Source organism: Urocampus carinirostris, chromosome 11 (genome assembly GCF_059441175.1).
Source record: "Urocampus carinirostris isolate Australia breed hairy pipefish chromosome 11, RoL_Ucar_1.0, whole genome shotgun sequence".
In the NCBI taxonomy this organism is placed as follows: domain Eukaryota; kingdom Metazoa; phylum Chordata; class Actinopteri; order Syngnathiformes; family Syngnathidae; genus Urocampus; species Urocampus carinirostris.
Window position 1 is genome coordinate 11,902,204 of NC_142359.1, and position 24,402 is coordinate 11,926,605.

The 24,402-nt window shown below is 42.7% G+C and overlaps 1 protein-coding gene across 2 annotated transcripts in view; it reads left to right on the top strand.

Annotated features, from left to right (window-relative positions):
• Window positions 1-434: 434 nt before the first annotated feature.
• The window catches only part of kirrel1a (kirre like nephrin family adhesion molecule 1a), a 61,250-nt gene continuing 37,282 nt past the window's right edge, over window positions 435-24,402 (top strand). For both annotated transcript variants that reach the window (XM_088347695.1, XM_088347696.1), the window contains exon 1: window positions 435-766. In XM_088347695.1, coding sequence (XP_088203821.1) covers window positions 718-766 — 49 coding nt within the window. In that variant the 5' untranslated portion in view covers window positions 435-717. The remainder of the gene's footprint in view (window positions 767-24,402) is intronic.

Here is a 24,402-nt window from a genome sequence, read left to right on the forward strand (position 1 = left end):
GACACAGACAGAGTGGGAGAAAAGGGGTGGAAACGAAAGAGAGAGAGAGAGAGAGAGAGAGAGAGAGAGAGAGAGAGAGAGAAAGAGAGAGAGAGAGAGAGAGAGAGAGAGAGAGAGAGAGAGAGAGAGAGAGAGAGAGAGAAAGAAATACAAGTACAGTGTCTTTGTGAGAGGCACCTGGCTTTGGCATATTTCAACCTGCAGCTTGTTTTTCTCTTGCGCTTCTCTGAGTGTTGTCTCGCGGACCGGATTCAATCCCTTAGCGGGCCTGATCTGGCCCGCGGGCCGCCTGTTTGACACCTGTGTCTTACATCGTGGGATATCATGTTTTCCTGCAATGACAATAAAGGCAATTAACATCTGCGTTTCTGATTTCCTGTACAGTATTTATTTTGAAGACTACAACCGGAAGTCGATACATCATTTCTGTTGCTTGACGTCATTCCGTGGGCAGCAGAGAGCGAACTGCCGCCACAGAGGGAAGAAGAGTGAAGGGGCAGTTAAGAGCGGAGGGGAAAAGAGAAGAGGGGAAAAAAAGTAGTGGATTTCTCTAAAAGCAGAGTGCGATCGGCCACACAAGAAGGACAGGCGATTGCTGTTCCCCCCCCTTGTCTCCATTTTCTTTCTCTAAATGTCCTTTGCAGCGTTTCCTTTTTGATGCCGTCCTCACGGAGTTTCGGGCCAATATTGGACTTATGATTACTGCTGGTCTGAACCATGCAGAGGCTGCTGCTGCTCCTCACTCCGCTGCTGACTTCACAAACTGGTAAGGATGCGTTTTTTGGGGGTAAACGGGACAAATGTGAACGCATGGATGAGGCTCCGTTGGTATTCAGTGTGACGTGGGTTTGGGGCGAGAGGGGTGGGTGGGCATCGAAGAAAGGGACACGCTTTTCGTATTCTCATTTGTATCTCTGCTTTTTAACTCATGCATGTCAATGTCCTCACCTCGGATGGACGACCTTTGCAGATCCGTATGATGCAAAGCCATTCTCTAGACCAGTCCTCAAGGGCCGCGTTTCCTGCAGGATTTTGGAGGTTTCTCTGCTCCGATACAGGTGATTCGAATCTCCAGCTCGCTTTAGATTGTACCACCTGATTTGATGAAGGAAAACCTCCAAAATCATGAAGGACATGCGGCGCTTGAAGACCCAGAGTGTCCATCTCTGCTTTAGACTGACAGTGAACGTGACAGGAATGAGTGTGATTGATCAGTGTGTAACTACCCTCTCTTCTCCTTCGCCCTCACCTGCGTACACCTCCGTATTCCCATCCCTGCTGCCGACACTCAGCATCCACTGGGAATCCATCGAACGAGTCATTTTGCATATTTTTTCAGTACCTGTGCTGAGAGCAGGTATTTAATAGTCACAGTTGCTAGGAGACAAAGGCTGCATTGAGGATGAGTATGTAAATGCAACCTGTTTGATGAAGGTGCCAAAGAGTGTGGCATTGTCTCTTAATATAGGAAAAAGACGGGTTGGTAGGGGGTTATGGGGGGGTGTTCTAGTAAGGGATGATGTCACTGTGTCTGCCACCTGAATTGTGTAGGGGTGGGTTAGGTGCAGCAACCGCCTATGCCACTGAATCCACAATCCTTTTCAATACTGTCCCACGCGTCTCTCTTTGTTCTCATATCAGTTTTTTCTCCCTGTTCCTAAATCCGTACGACAATCACACATTGTCTACAAGCGTGTCATCCGTTATCACCCTCCAAGCACACACGTTTGCTAGACCGCGATAGCCGGTCGAACCTTTGTCTTGCCTCGAAGTAAGCGGTTTTTGGTGGGGCCCGGTTCAGTGGCACGTGTGGAAAGAGGCACGAGTGGCGGTTGTTTTCCAGGTTGTCATGATGCAGGCACGGCCGTGATTGATTCGGCGTCGCCGGCCTTGAAACGACGTACAAGGTGAGGAAGCGTTAATGCCTTCCTGCATAATCAATCAGGGCGAGCGCCACTTGGGCTGAACACTTTTTAGGACCCGGAGGTGGTTGGACCCTCGGCATTGGTGTGAGGGAGCGCTGAAACGCTGATAAAGCCTCAAAAGCGTGTAGTTCTGATGAAGGTTTAGCGAGGGCGCTCGGATAGACAAAGGGAAGGAGTAGGAAAAGGTGGCGTATATATTCATTTATTTTTACTAAGAAGGAAATCTGCTTCCAGATGACTGAGACAGGGTACCCAGATTGTTTTCCTGGAAAAAAAGAGAAAAACCTAGGTACCGGAAAACAAGAAGACCTAAAACCAAACAGTGGGTCGCAGACAATGTCTTTGTGACAGTGGATTTTGGGCTAAAGCAGGTCTGGTCCATTTTAGACCAAAATGGACGTCTACCATTGAGTCGTCCTTTGCTGTGGACCAAATTTACTCAAAGAATAGTTTTTTTATTTTTGCTTAATGTGTTTTCCACATCCTGAACTTTCAGTTTTCAACCAAATAAAGACGTATTTTGGACGGAACCAAAGCGTATTCTTAGTCTTTTCAACCTTTCTTTTTTTCTGGGAGGGATGTGATTAGATTGAACAAGTTTTTTTTAGATATTCATATTCACAGAACACTTAAACACCTGGGTGGTCAGGGCACCACTTCATGTGGTGTGTCTTGGACAAGTACTGTCTAGCGGTGCCCATCCCTCCCCAGGCTGGCTTTTTGGGTAGGAGGTTGCTCCCCCACATGAAACAGACCGTTCCAGTTTCAATGGATACCAGTGGCAGGAGGAACCTTCTGGTCTGACTCAGATACAGCACCTTCATCATCTGGTCGGCGTTGTTGTCGGTGTAAAGCATCCTTCTGCTCTTCAGAGATCAGGGCGACAATCATTTGTGGCTTTTCTTTTTTTTTTTTATAAAATCAACTATAGCAATGACTTTGCTTTTGTGACTTCTTAAGACCTGGCGTACACACGCATGAATATGAATGTACATCAAACCAGAGCTCTGGTCTTAGTAGTTAAAGGTTCTTTGTTTGGTAAAGGACTTTAGGATTCGTATATAAAAGCCCCTAAAAACACACTATCGTGTAATATTCCACTTGTGGGTTAAACCTAGATTCAGATAAGCCATAGGCAAAACAACCCAAAAAAAAAGCTTGTGTGAAATATTGACAGTAAAGGAGAAGAATGGGTTGTTGGACCGACAGTTTTCAAACACATCGCTTCGTCACGACTGATGCAAAGCCCATGTTTGGCTTTTTGCGTACACTCACGATGTAACAGAAACTTAGAGACCTGAGTAAAGTTAGCTGATCAACACAAGAACCCGGGACCACAATAACGTCTTGAAAGGCTGTAGGCGATAGTGATATAAAGAACGAAGGCAAGGAAAACAACACATAACCCCTCGAAAGGTTTCTTTATGCAGAGTCCCCTTAAGCAAGAGAGGTGCACTTAATCACATCTGACTGAACCTACCGGCCTTTTCCCCCCACCACGCACACACTGTAGCAAAGACCCCGTTTCGCTAAGGCGTCGATTCTTGTGAATCGGTGAAGCCGGTTTGCTAGCGGTTGTACAGGGAGGTGTTTGACGTTTTTACTAGGGGTCTCCATTGAGAGAGGGCGAAAGAGCAAAGAGAAGTGAGTTGTGTGTGTCACTGGCATGGGGAAGGGGGGCGAAGGAGGAAGAGGGGGGGATGTAAAGAAAAAAGGACCATTACTCGTGCTCAACTGCCCTCCCAGTGAAGCTGCCCATTCACTTAGAACATGTTGCGATTGCTGCTTTTCCAACGCAGTGATCTCCAACGTTGCACGAGTTACTTGTAACATTCCCCCATTCTCAATTGTTCCACCCCTGCCCCCACTTTGGTTTCTCTCTTTCCCCATACGCCCCCACTTTTCTTTCCATAGACCCCTTCCTCTCTTTGGCGGGCTAATACGTTCCAGATGTGTTTCTTGCATTCCTCTGGTCGGTGGAGAGGGGAAAGAGGAGAAGAACAGGGGGGAAGCAGGGGAGGGGGGTTTGAGATGGGGAGGGGTGGATGAGGAGTCCAAAGATGAAGCATAGGAATTGAATCTGCGAGCACGTGACGAGAGAACGCTTGTGCGACGAGAGCGAATGGGCTAAAGTGAAAAGGTTAAAGGTATTTCCAAACAACAGACATTTTCCTTCAATTAGGCACAGAACGTGCCGTGCTCCTTCTCACAACAGTGCAGATATGTTGCAAAATATTCCACGAGAGGGACTTGAGAAATTTAGTCCCAAAGTGGACCCATCTGGCTTGTTTGCTGTAGAGCTATGTTGTCATTGAAGTAAAACAACACTTTTCAAAATGGCAAATCCCATTACCACAACACGCGAGGCCAGCTCCGGAATAGAATGTATTGAACAGCGATTGCATACTGTTTAGTTTTGCTTGGAGGTAGGTGATTGCAGCTTTTAGTTTGTATGTCACTTTAACACTTCAGTACCAAAATAAGCCAACCTTGCTCATTGCTCAATCATGTACTTTTGCACAACTCAGAACTTTTTGTTTACAAGGTACCATTTGCACTCTATGACTGATGTGTCATACTGTCTACATGTGTGTCTAGCATAGTGTTTTTTTTCATTTATTTTCTAGACAGTGAGGGCTGAGAGAAACGCAATCTCAATTCTCTGATTATGCTGCAGAATTGGCAATAAAGCTGACTTTTACTTGTGTTTTTTTCTGCGCAGGTCGCGGTTGGTATTCATTTTGTCCGGCTAACTCTCTTGCGGGGCTGCTGAGAGCCTTCCTGTTTTGTTTGCTCCCGGTTGGTGCTTGTTGTGTGTCGTTTGGCTGGCTAGCCTGTGGTTAGCACTGGTTTTCTGTGTCCCTTGGGTTATCCCCGGCCCGCTTTGCGTTTATTTCCGTAGCCGTCGCTGCTATTCTTTGTTGGTTCCCAGTTAGCCTGGCTAGTAGTTTTTTGACCGGCTAGTATGACGTTAGCACCGGTTTTGCCATGTTCCTCTGTTTGTTTATTCCCTCCCAGGGTTGCGTTGATCGCTGCTTTTCGTTATTGCCTCAAAGTTAGCCTAGTTTTTTGGTCCCCGTTTTTCCGCCGAGGCTGCGGCAGCCTATCGCTTCTTGGTCCCAGTTAGCCCCCCTTTGGCGGCTCTCTGTGTGTTTTTCCCCAGTTAGCCCCATTTTAGCTGGTCGCCCTTTGACCTACTATTACTGCATCCACCTTTAACACAACGCCATGGTATTATCTACAAAAACTACCAAAACTTTGCTTAAAACACCCAACTAATTAACATATCGAACAATGTTGTCATCGGAATGCTAGGGTTCTGGTGTTGCTCTGATGACGTCACAGTTAAAGTAGACAAAGACAAGACACGCTAGCTCTGAAAATAATTGGAATATACTGAATGAGAATTTGGGATTAGCTTTAAATGTCCCTGAAACCTCAATTTGCTATCCCCCTTGTCCCTCGTGCCCCCTCCTCCTCTAAACCCCTCCTTCCACAGGAATGCGGTTGACACTATAATGACGTCACTTCATTTCAGCGCTCTCGCTTTCTGCTTCTGGCCGGGGAACGGCCGGCTTGGAAGGCTGGAGAGAGGGCGGGCTTTGCTCCATCCAGCCTCCCTTGACCATAACATTAGGGTCAGCCGTCCACCCAAATCAGTCCGACGCTTGTGTGTCACAACAGCCCGCGGGGGCAAAAGAGGGTCGATGATTGTGCAACTAATAACGAGCTAGCGCTCTCGCTCGTCTTCGACGGTCATTAAAACGATGGCGTGCACATGCTTTATTCTTCTCTAGTCAGATACGGCCTTCGCCGACCTAATCCTGCCCTGGAGGTCCTGCTTACCTCCACTATGACTTCGTGATTCATGTGCTCCTTGCGTAGTTTGCAAGTCGAGTCTGTTTCGTGGAGGAGATCGTACGCCAGATGAAGGTGGTTGACCTCGTGAGGGATTTCTATGTGCCGCTGGCTACTGGGCACAGTGGGGGGGGAAAACAAATCTTTACAATTGATCAAATTGTTCTGATAGGACAGGAGTGAGAACATAAGGCTCGCGAGGTAGGAATGGCTCTTTTCATGAGTACATCAAAATAAGGATTATGGTAATCTTCTCTCTGTCGTTCCAAATGTAGTAGTGGTGGGCCTCTGCTGGCCTAACATAACCAGAAATTATTATCATAATTGTTACACATCACTGGAACTGGTGCCTCTAAAGCAGGGGTAGGGAACCTATGGCTCGGGAGCCATATATGGCTCTTTTCATGATTACGTATGGCTCCGAAATAGAATGTAACTATTGCACATCTCTCTGTGGAGTTCCAAAGTCAAGTGATTTCATCCCGATTTTGGTCCATATAAAGCCAAAGCAACTTAATGCAGAAGTTTGATAAGAAACCATTTAAACTGATAAATGAAAACGCTGGCAAACGACTTTGATTGGGTGAGCAGTACAGGTGGGCGGATCCCACTTCCTTCTCTCTGTTTTGCTCAGTGCAGTCTACACCTAAAGTGAATATGACGATATGCTTATCGTTTGCAGTAATTTTTGACATTTTTACAAAAAAACTTTGCATGCACATTGTTTTGAAAACGTTATCAAGGACAAATTTCATTGAAAAAAGTTGCCTCAACACTCTTAAATGAAGGTGGAAGAAAAATTGTAAATGGCATATTTACATTGATTTGGGACACAGGATTTGGCATTATTATTATTTCATACATTTGATTAAATCATCAAATGACACACAGTGAAATAAAATGTGCTGAAGAATTAGCTTTTGTCTAGAGAGTGTGTTTGGCAGTTTATTCAATTTTGTCTGAAAATATATGATGTGGCTCTCTCAATTTCTTTTTAAAACATTTTTTGCTTTTATGGCTCAAAAAGGTTCCTGACCCCTGCTCTAAAGTATCTGTGAACCTTGATACATGTTTATAATCATTCTCCTGGTTTTGTCATTTTCATGATGTTTTTTATCCATTTGGGTCCACTCCCTCCAGTAGTTTTAGGTCAGAGTTTAGCTAGCCTGTGTCATCAGCCTGTGTAAAATCTGCCCAAGGGCCTTCAGAATCAACCGCGCTGGCGTCTGAGCACTGAAAGTGAATAGCACATGTAGCTGATTGATAGTTCAGGCATGAAAATCTTTCAAGTTTAGGAGAAAGTCACCGTTTTGAAGCCAAAAACAGTGCCCTGCGTGAATTGTATAGATCTGGAGAAAAAAAGATGGTATTGTGAGATTTCCTAGAGGGAATCGGGCGTTTGAGGTCCATTTGAATTAAAATCAGTGTAGAATAGAATAGAATATACATTTATTGTCATAGTTACAACATGGGATATATTGTGACAACGAAATTGGACGTGGCACTCCAGGTCCATATTTTACAGCGAGGATAAGGAAAACAAAGAGATAAAGGAACGAAGAAGATGTTTGTACTGTCCTTGTTGCATAGGCTTTGTTCTCCTCCAGAGGGGGGGGGGGGGGGGGGGGGGGGGTGTATATGAGGGGGTGAGGGACAGACAGAGATGGCCGGATCTAACTACATGTTTGATCTTACTGTACACACGGTCCAGTGTTTTTCCCTAATTGCTCAGTCCACGTATTGAATGAATTTACAGTTAAGTACAGTCCTTAAGCATGCCTGATTAAAGTCGGCGGCGACGATAAAAGTGTAGTCTGCGCAGGCGTGCTGTATTTATTCATATGTTAAAGGCATTCAATTATGCAACTATTTTTATTCACAGTACCAAAAACAAATGTTAGAGAATGGAGGAAACAAAGTCTTCCTAAAAGATGTAAATAAACGCAATGAAGCACGAAGAGGGCAACAACTCTTGGGTGTATCTAATGATTAGTCTGACATTGAAGGACCTGAAATAAGCATATCTTAAATTTTATGTTGGTTTTGTGTTCATAGTTTTCAATAAAAGATTTAAACCACGGCCGCATATATTCAACACCCTTTGTCACTTGCAATGCTTAGTTTGAGCTGAAAAAGTTACGTTTTATACCAATTTTTAATCCAAAAGTGGTGGTGTGCGTTGTAAACAAATAAACACGATATTTCCTCCACATCCTTCTCACCTTTTTGAGATCTGACCTATTGTCATGCCTGATAGTTGCAATAGCAAATCAGATCCCAAGATTGCCAAAACAAAAGAAAACATTTTATTGGGAAACAAGGTATGGAAAGCGGTGCTATGGCGGTTACAACATTACTGTAAATTCTGTGCTCACATATGCCCTTTTAATTTCCTGTTGGATTGTTTTTCCTGTATAAGCCCCTCCACCCTTCCTACATGCTGCCTGCCATTTACTACTGGTGACACACAACCAAATTCAGTATGTGCATAGAAGCTGACCTCCAGACTTCGGCATTTTATTTTATATATTGGCTTAGATACGGAAGTGAGAATATCTCCATGAGGAGGAATTTAATGCCCTCATACTGTGTTCTTGAGACTTTGATGCCACAACTGGAATCAGTTGTACTTTGAAGGTGAATCTAACATGCCCGCCATTTAGGTGAAGTTGTTGACTGCTCATGGTTGTATGTGCCAACATGAGATAATGCAAGAGTATTCAGAAATCAGAAGATGTTATAATAAATCATCCATCCATTATCTGCACCACTTATCCTCAGTAGGGTCGCGGGGTGCTGGAGCCCATCTCGGCTATCTTCAGGTGGTGGGCAGGGGACACCCTGAACTGGTTCCTAGCCAGTCGCAGGGCACACAGAGACGGACAACCATTCACTCGCCCATTCACACCTAGGGACAATTTGGACTGGTCAATTAACCTGACATGCATGTTTTTGGAATGTGGGAGGAAACCGGAGTGCCCAGGGGAAACCCACACAGGCTTGGGGAGAATATGCAAACTCTGCACGACCTCAGAACTGTGCCCCACAGTACTCATTACTGAGAAACGCATAAGACCCAACACTAATTATGACATAAGAGTATGATAAATAAGAGTAAAAAACTGTTACCGAAACCAAATGGGGTCTAAGGAATCAAATCCAGTATTTGATACAACCTGACTAATTTCTAAAGCTCTTCAGGATCTCCTGGGGGACTTTTTCCTAACGTGAACTAGAAATGGTCTCCCTACATCATTAGTTATCCCAGACCCGACCCGGGCCCTCGGGTATTAAAGCCCGACCTAGCCCGAGTCCGACCAGTTAACTTGATTTGAGGGACCGAGCCTGAATCAAGCACCAATTTTACATTTTATTTGTGAGGACACGAGAGGAGGTTGGGCTTTTTGACTTCTATGTTTCTATGTCTGCCTGAGGTTACATTTACCGAAGATTTTCCGGATTTGGTGCGAACATTTGAGGCTGGCTGTCATTTTGTTGGCTTGGCAATTGGACCATTAAACACAATAACAGTGTGTCATTAAGAAAAAAAAGTAACAAAGAACAATGATGGGTGGGATAAAAAAGGCAGTGAGAGAAGCCCGGCCCGAACCTGAAGTAATGATTGACATTTTAGGCCCGGCCGTCCCGAATTACGGGCCGGGCTCGGTTTTAAGGTCTTACCGCTACCAGAGTTTCACTTTACAGGATTTATCACCAGGCACATAACCATTTTCTTCAGGCCACTGTTACAGATTCCTAATCTTAATTATTGTCCCATGGTCTCGTTCTCTGGAGAGCAATAAGTAAAGTTTTGTGTTTACCAATTTAATTCCAAGTGTGCCTCGAGCAGACGAATGCGCGAGCGTTGACTTTGAGCCCGCTTCCATCAGCAAAGAGGCTCTCACCTTGAAGGAGGCCGATGTTGGCATGACCATCCATACGAATGGTAGCGTTCCACTCCAAAGGTTGGGGGAGGTCGAGGCCCCGGGCTTTTATTGGCTGCCCCATGACGGATGACATTGCAACAAGCGACAGTACATACCAATGAAATTAGATTGCGCTAGATTCAATTAAAGCGGACCTTGGGAGAGATCATTTATCGACGGGATGTCACTTGCAAAATAGTGGCGCTGTACTCCATGTCGCGTCAATCAGCGATGTCTGCACTGACATGCAGTCGCTAACCTCTTTACAAAGCAGAGTATTGCCAATATACTGTCTGATTTTTAAACACATTGAACAGTTTTCTTAAACATGAACATGGAAAAACATTGATGTAGTGTAGCAACTCACTTCCTGGAACAGACTATTTTTATTGTCAATGGGGTGCGTCTTTTATCGACAGTGTATGAAATACAGGAAAGTATGACGGTCTGTCGGGCGGCACAGCGGATCGAATCCTCCTGTGCGCAGTTTGCATGTTCTATCCGTGCTTGCGTGGGTTTCTTCGGGGCACTCCGGTTTCCTCCTACCTTGGGCTCCAAGTCAAGTCAAGTCATGTTTATTTGTATAGCCTATAATCACAAAGAGTCTCAAAGGGCTGCACAGATCAAAGACTATTGCAAACTACAGACTATTATGACAACATCCCCTCATCTAAAACCTACATGAGGGCAAATAATACGCACATTATCTACATAAAATATAGGTTATTCACATGCTATAGAGTAGAAGTGAAGAAGAACAGTTCCACTGAGGTTACAGATCGAATCTCAGCGGGAAGAGCATTCCACGGCACCGGGGCCCGGATGGAGAACGCTCTCAAACCTGCGGTTCTCTTCTTGGCTCTTGGGATCACTAGTAGACCAGCATTTTTAAAGCAAATGCTCCGGACTGGAACATAGGGGGAAATTAAATCTGAAAGATATGAGGGAGCAAGTCCATGCATGATTTTGTATACTACCAACAGAACCTTAAAATCACATCTTAAGCTAACAGGGAGCCAATGCAGGCTAGCTAAAATTGGGGTAATGTGATCAAACTTTCTTGTCTTGGTTAAAAGCCTCGCTGCAGCATTTTGTACCAGCTGAAGGCTCTTGATTTTGGACTTTGGGAGACCGGAGAGTAGTGCATCCCTGTAACCCTACTGAGGATAAGCGGTGCAAATAATAGAATAATGGATGTCTGTCTGTCTATGTCACGTGCCAAACTTAAGGGCTGTGGGTTAGGACTGGCCCTTTAATGAGCCAAAAGGTATTTAAATCTTCATAAGACCGTCTCGCGGTATTACAATGCCCGTAGCACATTAAAATACTTTACTATACTGTTTATGCATCTAGCTAACTCACCACATCGCAAAACGCAATTCGAACCTTTGAAAAACAAAAAAATAAAACGTACTTTATAGTGGAATAAAAAGATACTCATTTATGGTTGAAGAGACCAATTCCCAGAAATAATATCCATTTAAACATATACAAGTATAAAAATTGACCTAACAGCTACACACAGTAAAAAGCAATGTAAAAAAAGGGCACTTCAAGCCCCAGTCTTTATTATATAGCCACCCGTAGTGGTGTAAAAATACTTAATAAAACCATTACATCATTTTATAAGACTTATAGGTCTACAAACTATATTACAGGGTTTTGAAAGACAGGGTATTTTAATACTGCTTTAACTGCCACTTATATTCTACTCCTATGTCCTTCACGTTATCGTGGCTGGATCCTCTATTAAAGCCACTGATTTTTCGCTTGTTACTCTGACTAGCCACTCACCATAGCCACTTGGCCTGCGGCCTATGCCTTACCGGTAGCTGCTATTGTTATTACTAGCTCCACCATGTTCATAAAGTTTTCTTGACTTACATATCTATAAGTATTTCAGTGTTCCCCGCCTTCTGCAGCTGTTCATGCAAGCGAACATCACTGGTTTGCTGCCCTAAGCTTTCACTGACCTTTTTATTAGCTTCTTCCGTTAGCCGCTAAAGTTAGCCATTTGACGGCAGCCTACTCCAGCTCTAACCAGCTCCAGCTAGCATTTAGTTTAGCATTAACGAATGTTTTTATGTTAATGTTCTGTATTTTGTACAGTACACAATCATTGTCCTAGTGAATGTTGCGCAAATGCTGTATAAACGCAATTTACAATTTTTCTAGCGACCTACCAATGGACATCATTGCTACTATTTGGTTGGTGACCTAAATGAGTTTGATACACTTGCATCAGCATTAGCAATAGCAATCCCAACTGCTGTTCTAGAATTGCAACAAACTGCTATTTCAATAGTCAACTAGTCACAGACCATTAAAACGATTACTCAAATAAAGAGACAATTGTAAATGATTTCTTAAATTTAGCACTAATCTGATTTAATTATGTGGCAAATGATAATAAACACAAGAAAAAATCCACATCTAAAATCAGTAAGGAACAGTGCTCGTTCATGAAAGACAAATATCCATAAATAAACTTTGGTCCATTTTTTTTGGGACAGGCAAATAAATGATACTTTAAAATCAATTTAACATTTTTATCCCTGCTAATTAAGAACAAGCTCATTAGCAGTAGTAGAACATTAAATAAAACAAATATCATGTGCATTTTGTGAAGTACATTCAGTGGTCAACAGCAAAGTCTGTAACAAGAGAATTTAAGGATTCTCAACAGTTTAGAATCAAACGTTCTTAACAACTTACGTTTGTTATTTTTTACGTTTTCAGAATTTATGTTTGTTCTTCGGACTGGATGTATTTAATTTTTAATATAATAGATTTGTCAGTCACAGTCTGGCCTAATGCTCAAACTCTCTTTTATAAAGAAATCTACAGACGCTGCCCTACTTATGAACGAGAGGTTCCTTATGATCGTTTGTAAGTTGAATTTGTTTGTAAGTTGCTTCAGTGTTATATTTTGTATGTTTAAGGTTTATACTAGTATGTTTAAGGCTTGTATAAGTAACCTGTATTGTTTTGTAATAAAAATAAACATTTCATAAAATAATATGCTCTATAAAGATAAATAACGTTTAGTTTAACTTACTTTTGGAAGATGCGCTCCAAGAGATGCTCCTCCGTGGTAAAAACTGGCCGAAAAAAAGTGTTCCGACCATTTTCTCAACCGCATCAAGCTTTCTTATTCCACTTTTGTTTCAAAAGAAATGGCTGGCTTCTTCTTTACATTTCACACCAACCATAGTGCTTGGATGCACGAGATATTAAACAATAGAAATGTCAAAGTTCTTAGCCCGCTGGAGATACAGTATAGAATGTTTACAAACATACTAGGAAGAGGGAACGGATTTTTTTCTTCCGGGGTGGATGCCGGGTAACCTCTTACAGCACCACACGCCGGTAGCGGCAGAAAGAAGCACTACAACAATGTCCTGTACTCGGAAAAAGGTAAACACAATACAAAATCTCACTTAAAGTAATGTCCGGATGTTTTTCGACATCCTGATTTTTTTTTTTCGTATCTACAGTTTATCGTAAGTGGAATGGTCATAAGTAGGGGAGCGTCTGTATGCGTAAAAATATACAATAGACGTCATAACAACCGTATTAAATGTTACTTAAGTATTACTGAGGCGAGTCAGCCTCCATTTTGTTCAACTGTCTGACGTCCTTTCCCTTTAAATGTTTGTGCATCACAGAGGTACTGCCATGATACGCAAGGTCTGATTTGCAAACATATTTGTATTCGCCGTATCCAGGCTAAATTGCTCCCTGGCTTTATAGGTTTTAGTGTTGACGCCATCATTTCTGTACGTTACCTCTCTTGACAAAGAGGCTTTTGCGCATGAGCGACTCCCAGCAGAGATTATAATGATGTAAGATACCTCACTCTGTTCGAAAAACCATTCTAGCGACGATAGTTGACAAAGGTATTCATTGATTCATCGTTGCACACCTGTGCTATTCTCATCTAGACCAGCTTATTTTTATGCTCTTTATCATATTGTCTTTCATTGTGGGTGCCATTTTCATGCTCCCTGCTCTAAAGCGACTTTAGGGACGGGTCGCTGCGCAAAATCAATCGTGTAGCACCGTCAATTCGGGAAGACATCGACTGCGGCCGCGGGACTCCAAGCAATGCTTTCTCTGTGTACGTCAGCCCTGTTCAAGCGTGTCCGGTGTGGCTCAAGGTTGCCCTTGGTTACCGCAAAATCTTCTTTGTCAGGCCGTCTTTTCCTGAGCCGTGGCATATTCATGCGACCGTAATGTGTCAGTTGCGCCGTGGCCAAATTATCATATTATCCTCCAGTGATCCTGGAGTTGCCATGGCCACACTTTCTATCATTGTGTCAGTGGTCCTTATAGGCTGTCGTCATGGTAACCACAGCGGCTACAGAGGTTTTGCAAGTAAGAGAGCGCTCTTGAGAGACGAGAACGAAAGAACGGGGAGGAAAGCCGCGAATGACATCATGATGTTAAAACTTACCGTCCTTCTTGCAGGACCATCTATTCTGTGTACCTTGGTCATATCCCTCAAGAGGGGTGACCAACAGCAAGACACATACAATAACAAAGAAAACAAAAAAAGGGGAAGAAATAGCAAAAAACACACACAAACATTTTTGGACCATGGCCAACCCAAACAAGTTAAGCACCCTGGCACCCAAGTTGGTCATTTTTTCGTCCCTCTAGATGAAACGGGACACAAGAAAGCGGGCCATGTCACTCGGGTCAGGGTGACACAACACACTCTTTTGTTCAACAGCAGGGCCCGACAGCTTTCACTGGTTTACCCCTGCCACATCATACGGGTGCCCAGCCCATCCTTAAGAACGCGTCCACAATCCCACTATCCTTTCACAACACCTCTCCACTCATTCCTATCACCAACAAGAGCTCTAGCTTTCACTACATTTAGACCTTTTTCCTGCAGTGCACTCATAACACCATCCATCCACGCCAATCACGGCCTTCCTCTTGTTCTCCTCCCATTTACTTCTGCTCTGTAGATCCTCTTCAACATTCGCTCCTCATCCATCCTCTCCATGTGTCCAACCCAACCGAGTACTCTCTTATCCACACGCTTGCTCAGTTCCACTGCTACTCCAGTTCTGTCTCTCACAATTTCATTTCTTAATCTTTCCAATCTTGTCTCTCCTAACATACTCCTTAAACACTTCATCTCAAAAACATTTAATTTCCTTCTCAAATCTGCATTCAGGCTCCAAGTCTCTGCACCATACAACACAGTCAGCACAATCACACTCATATACAGTCCCCTCTTAACATCCCTACTCATCACTCATCACTCTCCTCAGAGCACCCAAAACCTTGCTTCCTTGATTCACTCAGTGCCATTCCTCGCACTCCATTCCACCAACTGCAGCCACATCACAACCCAAGCACCTAAAGCTTGCAACTTCTTCCAGCCGGTATGTGTTAAGGGGAGAAAAGCAGTAGTCTAATGCATAAAACAGTAGTGTTGGTGAGTATAAGACTAACCTGAGAACCAATATGGCTTAGTTCATGTATCACGGTTAAAGGGTTCACAAATCTATTGAGGACACAACTCTGGACAGTCTTTTTCACTGTTGACGATTCCTGGTTTGTTCTTGGGTTGTGGCAAAGTTGGCACCAGTTCATTCATTGATGTTGTTGGCCCAGTTCTTTTTCTGTCTTCCTCTCCCGAAAACGTTTGTTTGGTGTTAATTTGTGTTAGTTTTATATGTTTAATGTACTCAAAGATTCTGTAAACATGGAGAATGTTTGTTTAGCGTTAGTTTGTGTTATGTTGTATGTTTGATTTATGCAAAGTACACATGCTTTATTGTGGATATATGTCTTTTCATGTTCGGTTTCATGTCGCCTAAGATGATGTTTCATCCTGATGACGTTGTGCTTTGCGACTCCATCAGTAAGTATCAAGCCTCTGGCAATGATTTCAGAATGAAAAATCACCTTTAGATGGCAGGAGTAAGTTTGATCAGATTTTTGTCCGCATATCAAGGAAGCCCCCACTTCATAGTTGTGTGTGCTTTATCAAGCGATTGAGTGCGTAGGCAGCCCCAGAGTATGCATAGTGAAGCAGTGTCGTGACGGACAGTTGCTTCAACAAAGCTTTTTTCTTTCTAAACAAAAGATGACGCAGTCCCGTCATCGTTGGGGCAGAGAGGGATGACGTTTTGTGCCCATCTGCAGGAATGCGATCGCCGTGGTGACCAATATCATGTGATCGCGTCACCTTTTAATCAACCATTACACAGGGATAGGTGATTGTGTAGCGCTCGACAGAGGTTTTGCGTGTAATGTAGCAAGCACTCTTCAGAGACGAGCCCGAAAGACTGGGGAGGAGAGCCACGAATGACATCATGATGTTAAAACTCTCTCTTGCAGGTCTAGAGTGATCGTCTTGTTTGTTAACAGTAAAAAAAGGAAAATAGAGGAGTGAAGATAGTGAAAGAAAAGGAGATTGGAGGATAAAAATGGAGTCGCTGACAAAAGACTGAGAGAGAGAGAGGTCGCTGACTACTTGTAAAGGGGAGGGCTGCGAGGTAAAATGAGCGAGCTAGCGGACAATGCACCAAACAAAAGACTTGGTATTTGAGCGAAACTAAGCCCCCCACTCCAAATTCTATACAAACGCAGCCCAGGAGTTACCTTTGTGTTTTGAGTATGTGCGCACAGTAGGTCACCGGCCCCCCGCTACCGACTCTACATCACATTATTGAATCTCCATATAGCAACACGAAGGCGAGGAGTTTTGCTAGCAAAGTTTGAGAAAATGTGTGGTGTGGTTGATTTTGTTGGCTTAACAGAAATTGTGTGCCTTTAAAAGAACTGTACAGAGTTTGGAACTCTTTGTCGCCGTCCCCTGGCTTGTGTCATCATTGCAGCCCCAGTCAGCTCATTCGTGATGCGCGTGCAAGTACGTGCATTTCTTAGACACAATTGAAAAACTCTCCTTTTTTCATCTTTCTTGGGGTTTTTGTCAGGACCAGAACGGAAACGGGACCCACTCGCGAAACGTTACCACAAATTTTATTGAAGAAAGACAACAGGTTATGCTCACGATCTGGAGATTGCTGGACGCGGAAAGCAGGTCGCTCTGAACGCGGAAGTGGATCTTCCGTGGCGAGCGATGGCGGTGTCGGGAACGGAAAAACGGTTCAGTAGCCAGGACAGGAAAGCATAAACGTAGTCGGGGTCGGAAGTGAGTCGTACGCCAGGACGGGAGAGCAGACGTGGTCGGAATAAAAAAAAACGGATCGTAATTCGGGACGGAAGAGCAGACGTGGCGGAGATCAAAACGGATCGTAGCGGGAGACAAACAGGAGCAAAAAAACGGGACAGGCGTGAGTCAGGGTCAAAAAAGGGCTTGCCGTGTAAAAAACAGAGATTCACAGACGGACCGTCAAAAGGGGACGGATAGGAGTGGGTTTGAATAGGTTCAGGGAGCCAATCAGAGTCCGAGGCAGTTGGCGCCAAAGGAGCGGGGACAGGTGATTCACATCCGTAATCATGACAGTTTTGGGTTGGTGTTTAGATTCTACTTGAAGCATGCATTTTCTTACTTTCACCATTTTCATGCCACACTGACAATGAGAAACAAAAAAAACTTGAGCATAACGTCACTGTCCAGTACCTTTCATGGCCCCCAATTCTAACGCGCTGAACAGCTCTGTTTACACTAAGATAAAAGCAGATAGGCACAGTGGAAAATCAAGCATAAGAGCTCTTTTTTGGATTTGAAATTTGCTAAATTGTGAGAATCTCATTTTCCCAACAGTAAAGATTTGCAAATAAATTGCATTTTTTCTTAATGATTGAAGATTGAATTTGTGTATGTGTGTTTAATCTAAACATTTAGTTGATGTTTGGATTTTAAGATTTTGTTGATGTTTAAATTTTAAGATGATACTTTTTGTAATTTACATCATGTTCCAAAATAACCTTAATCTTGGCCCTCCCCCACATGTGGGTGAGCTTTTTTTCGGGAATTGATGATCATCTTTCTACCTTTTTTTGGAGGTTGTAATTTCGACAACTATTTTGGTTTGAAATTCTGGGATTGAAAAAAGAAGATGTATCCAATCCATCGATCAATCATAATAGTTGTTTGTTGCAGCCCTAAATTCATTAAGCAACAAGAGACCAGGGTGTTAGCTATTGATGGAAACTGTGCTAGTACTGTACTTCTTACTTGTAGCGGGAAATATTTTAAGTCAAAACTTGAATCGAGACTAACTAATTGTAAAAAGTAATCATAAATCCACTTTTTGAATTAGTTTCTATTAAAAGAAATACGAGAAACTTTTGCTTTTTTTGGATTTATTTCGTTTCCTTTAACAAAATTACGTCGATTTTCACCAATTTCAGTGAACAGCTATTATCGGTCAATTAATCAGTCAAAGCATTTAAACTTTCAACTGCAACTACATAATATACGTTGATGACAAGGAGTGCGAGAGGAACAATTCATCTTAACCCATTTAGAGCCATAACGTATAAATATATTTTCAGAAGAATTGGCCCTGATTGCTAAAACATAAAAATATGTTTTTTTTTTATTATTATAAAGGGTTGTCATCAGTAAGTATCAAGCCTCTGGAAATGATTTCAGAATGAAAAAACACCTTTATATGGCAGGACTGACTTCGATCAGATTTTTGTCCACATATCAAGGAAGCCCCCACGTCATAGTTTTGTGTGCGCTATCAAGGGATCGAGAGTGTTTAGGCAGCCCCAGAGTATGCGTTGTGAAGCAGTGCGGTAACGGAAAGACACTTCAACAAAGCTTTTTTTTCCTTTCTAAAAAAAAATGACGCAGTCCCGTTATCGTTAGGGCAGAGAGGGATGATGTTTTGTGCACGTCGGCAAAATGCGATCGCCCTGGTGACCAATATCATGTGATCACGTCACTGCAAAATTTTTGCAAAGTTCATGCATTGTTTATGCATAAGTTCAGTGTTCCTGCTTGTGTTTATGGAAAATCATTCTTTGAATAATGGAGGTATATGTGAAAGTCCTGCTTGGAATGCATCCTTTCACAAAAAAAACATTGAGTCAGAATGGCAAAAATTGGCAGGCACCGGCTCTTCCCATTTTAGAGAAATATCTGGCATTGATTGAGTTAATTCGGATAGACTGCAGCAGTAACCTGAAAACCGATATGGATTTGTTTATATATATACTCTGGCAACGTCACCTGAGGCTTCATCCTGATGACATTGTGCTTTCAATGAACTATGACATGATGAGTTGGGTGATTGAGTAGCACCCAGAAGCATTATAAAACTTTGTCCCGAAACAATGACATCATCCTCCTCCTCAGCTTCCCCTGCAGACCTCTGCGTCTATTTGTTCCCCGTGTCCCACTTCACCACTGTACCAAATGCGGATTGTTCACGCGTTGAATAGATGTCGGAGTGTCTGTTCGATTGGATTTCACCTTCAGACACATTTACATAGGCTCGTCGGACCATTCCGGCTCTAAACTTTTTGCAGCAGCTAATTTCTATCGTCATCTGTTGCTATGGTGACCCGCGCCTGTTCTCCATCCGAAGCGCGGGATTGGACGGGGAGGTTGGAGTGAGAGACGGACGGGGGGGAGTTTGTCGGTTGCAGGGAGGCAGCTGGAAACAAAGAGGGTGCGACGGATGTGTAGGAATCCTCGTCAGTGGCAGGGTTGGGAGGGTTACTTTAAAAATGTAATCGGATACAGCTACTAGTTACTGTTAAAGGATGTAATCAGTAACGTAGTCAAACTACCGTAATATAACAATGATGTAAAATGATTACTTTTGGATTACTCTAATGCCAACTATGCTAATAAATGACAAAAAACAATAAAATTATAAAATTTTGTTAGAACAATGGAAATTTGAAAAAAGAATTGGAGCAGACCAAGGTTTGGAAGTTGCTTGTAGTCCTTAAATTTGAACCACATAGTATACACCGGATATAGAATATTACAGACGCTGCCCGACTTAGCCACGAGGTTCTGGAGGATCGTTCTTAAGTTGTATTTTTTCGTAAGTTGCTTAGGTGCTATATTTTGTATGGATTGTAATGTTTAAGGTTTATATAAGTATGTTCAAGGCTTATAGAAGTAACCTGTATTATTTTGTACTAAAAAATAAACATTTCATAAAATAATACACTCTATTAAGATAAATAAAGTGAGGTTCAACTTACTTTTGGGAGATGCGCTTCAAGAGGTCCTCCTCCGTGGTAAAAACGTCTACAAGTTTTCACGTTATAAATTTCTAACAAACTCTTAGGATTGTTGTGTCAAGTTTTGATGGTTTGAAGTTGGGATGCCAAACCTCTTGACAATATTTAGATTTACAAGGCTATGGAAAACACGTTTCACGAAAAAAACAATACAACGATCATATATTGATTTTGAACATGAATTACCTGCAAAATAAAAAGAGATGACAGTCAAATTTACTAAATGTCCCTGAACGCATCACCAGTGCGCAACTACGCTACCACCACAAAACTACTTACACCAATTTAACAAAATGAGTGAAAAATAAAGAGGGACAAAAAGGGAAGTGCTTTTACATGCAACACAGTGTATAAATTGGCCTTTGGACTTCACCAAGACGAACGCGCCTTATCTCTCTGTGTCTCGAGTTTTAGTGATTGATATCATGATATACGCCCTGCGATTGGCTGGCAACCAGTTCAGGGTGTCCCCTGCCCACTGCCCGGAGATGGTTGGGATGGGCTCCAGCCCCCCCGCTACCCTAATAAGGATAAGCGGTACAGCTAATGAGATGAGAGATGAGAGATATTATGATATACACAACTCGTCTATCGGCGCATTAAGTATATGTAATAATAGTTTTAAATAAATTTATTATCCTGCAACGTAATCTTTGTTTTAACTGTAATTTAATGATGTCTATTTTCTGTCTCTGTAACGGAATACATTTTTTGGTATCCTAATGACCTAACGCCGTTACATGTATTCCGTTACTCGCCATCCCTGGCCAGAGAGAAACCAGCGAGTGTTGACATTTACAGTATCGCGTCGGGGTGTGCGGGGCCAAACGGGCAGAAAGCTCGCTATAAATAGCTCCAGATGTTTTTGCATGCATCTGTCATGCCCCCTCGGATGTTTACAGGCACAAATGAAGGTGAAGCTATCTTGCATTATAGTGCCCATTTTGAGGCTGAGCTACCCGTGGCGTGAAGTTGGGTCAAGTTGGATCAGGTTGGGTCAGGTTGGGTCGATCTGATCACCTGTGGCTTGTGTCAAAATAGATACCCAAGTTTTATTTAAAGAAATTGCTGACTGAGATGTGTCAGACACATACCTATCTACCTCAGACTATTGCCGTCATGAACCAGAACAGGATCAGGACCCAAATGTGTGACGTTTCCCACACACAAGCATTTTTTTACGGGAAATGGGGAGTCATGCACGTTAGGCAGCGGTCTGGCGTGGAAAGACAGGAAGCCAACGGCCAACAAGATCGATACCAATTGCTCGAGTAGATATCGGACAGATGGGGTCGATACCAGACAGGACGGGACAGACAGGACTGATAATGAAACAGGATATTGAAAAAAAACAGGACAAACTAGACGGGAATGAAAACTGGAGACAATAATAAACAGGGTAAAAATAGACGGGAACGAAACAGGAAACCGATATTAAACGTGACAAAAATAAACAGAAATAATACCGGAGAGGAAATGCCAACAGGAAACAGGACCGAGTCCAAACCCACATCTTGCGGGACAGAGGTTCGTTGACGGACTGTCAAAGGAAAAATGAGAGCACAGAGCTTAAATGAACGGAAAGCCAATTTGTCAATGAGACGCAGCTGGCGCCACACGGGCGGGGCCAATTGGGCGCCATGGGAACCGTGACAATTGCAACTCTTATTAATGAGAAATAAAATGGGACAATCTGATGAACGTATAGAAATCTGCCACTTTTACTCAACCTACTTTAATGAAGAATGGAGAATTGACATCTAAAGCAGTCAATGGCATCAAATTCAGGACATATTTTTGACGTGTTTCGTCGTCATTGGTAGTGAATGAGGGAAAAGGTGTTGTATGAGATGTCCTTAAAAAGCTGAAAGAGTTACAACTGTATAGTTAGGACGATAGAAAAACGGTTTATGGATTTGTCAAAAGTTCAGGTTGTAGGGGCACCACTTTCTGTGGTGTGTCTTGGGCAAGTACAGCCGCCCATCCCTTTCTCCAGGCTGTTGAAACACATAGCACTTGAAACAAATAGTACTGGTTACCATAGTTACCAGTAACAGGAGAAGCCTCCTTATCTGGCTCAGATATAGCACCTTCATCATCTGGTCGACATAAAGTGTCATCCCGCTCTTCAGAGATGAGCCAGCCTTTAGCATTGGTGCAGCAGCGTGTGATACACGGTAGATATAATGTTTATTTGAATTTTTATAGACTTGTGTATGTGTTTTTTATTGTATGCTCCCGACAGAAAACCAAGTAGTTTTTGGCAAGCAGCCTTATTTTCTTTAGAAGCGTCCGCTCTTCTCAGGGCTGCAAACCGCCCGGACTCGTCGATTATACGTTCAGGCTGGATTGCGGTGATGTTTTGCGTGAGTACACAGGAAGTGGCTGACCGTCTGGCGGCCATGGCGCGTGTTTTGTGGACGCGCGGTCACGCTGCATTTGTCCTTTTCCTCAAGAAATGGCTCTTTCAGCTCAGCTACCTGAAAAGAGCCGGTTCCTAAATGGTTCTTCAATTTTTTTGTAGTTTATGATGCTATATTAACAATAATAATGATACATTATGTACTAAATGTATGCTACTATATTATAATAGCCTTGGTGTTTCAATACACAGCGAGCGAACAGGTGAGAGAGCGAGCAAGAAAGAGAGAGAAAAATTGGAGAGAAACGAGCGAGAAAGAGAGTGACAGTGGGACTGAGAAAGAGAAAGCGGGAGTGAGAAAAAGAGAGAAATAGTAAGGATAGAATAATAAAGAGAGTTATAAGAGAGACAGAGAAATAAAGAAAAAAGAGAGAGTGAAAGAGAGAAAGAGAAAGAGAGGGAGAATAGCAGAATGAGAGAAAGAGAGATGGAGAAAGAGAGAAGGATAGAGTTATAGAGAGTATCAAGTTATATATATAGAGTTTTAATGTGAAAAAGAGAGAGAAAAAAGAGACAGGGAGTAAGAGAGAGAGAAAGATAGAGAGAGGAATAGAGGGTCTGATGGTAAAAAGAGAAAGAGCGAAAAAGAAAGAGAGAGAGAAGAAACAGAGAGAAAGAAAGACAGAGAGAGGTTGAAAGATAGAGATAATGAGAGAACAATAAAGAGTTAAAGATGGACAAAGTGAAATAGAGATTGAAAAAAAGAAAGAAAAGAGAATGAAAGAGAGAAAAGACATAGAAAGACAGAGCATCAAAAGAGAGGAAAAGAGAGGGAGAAGAAAAGATGAAAAAGAGGGAGAAAGCGAAGAAAAAAGAGGGATCGTAAAACAGCGAGAAAGGGAGTGAGAGGGAGTATGCCTTTCGAAAGGAGCCGGCTCCTATCGCTCATTCCCAAGAGCCTACTCATAGAACCGTTTCGTTCGCAAACAACACATCACTACTCTCCATTTGGTCGGGGAGAGCTTCGATATTGTCTTGGGGACGAGTGACTCAAGGAAATCAGGACACACTCTAAATTTGTCACTGCAGCATAACCCACATAATGAAAGAATGCATTTTTTTTGCAGCTCCCCGCTTTGGATTTTGCTCTTTTAACACCTCGAATCGAGCACACCGACTGACTCGCTCTGTGGCGCTGGCAAGTGTTAAGCGGATAATATGGAAATCAGAAGGCGAGAAGCACATGTTTAAATGAGTCAGTGTTGTTGCCTTTTTTTTTTCAACCCTCTCTGCAGATTGTTCATCCTCTGCCGGATGAGTTTGAGTTTGGATTACATTTGTGCTTTACTACTGAGGGAATACCTCCAACTGGCCTCGCCGAGGTAGCTAAAGGGAGGATTTGCTTGGCCTCGGGCCACCTTCGACTTTACTGCTACGTTAAAAAAGGAAGAAAAAAAAACAGCCTGAGCTTGTATTAAAGCAATCTGTCAAATGTGGCCTTCTACGTCATTTCATGTGGCCATTGAGACCAAGCTGAGAGAAGCACAAGAGAAACATCGGCTGGCTCTTCAGCAAACAACGACAGTTTTAAACCCTTGCAGTTAGAAATGACTTTATCTACAATAGAGGTATTTTGACCATGGAATGTCCACGCCTTTACGGTGTAATACCTTTGTCATTTCCTTTTTTTTTTACTTCCAACCACTCATCATGTTCAGGGGCAACTTAGCTATGCTTTTTTTGCCCTCTTTAGAGTGTTTTTTTCAATGCTTTTTCTTCAATGATAACGCCTTAAACCATCAAAAAATACAATAAAAATACAATATATATATACAGGGTTGGGTAGGGTTACTTTAACTGGATTACTTTCAATTACTTTTGGATTACTCCAATACCAAATATGCAAAAAAAAGACAAAAGAAACAAAACACGAATCAAATTATCCACAACACGTGGTAAGCTTTCTCTCCTGGCTTTGATCTCCAGCAAAACTAACATAAAATGCGACAGAAACAAAATGAAAATAAATCCAAACAGCTTGCCAACATCATTTTTGCCGTTCCATGTGTTCCGTTACTCCCCAAGCCTGCACAAAATTTAGTAATTTTATTCATATTTAGTTTCTTTT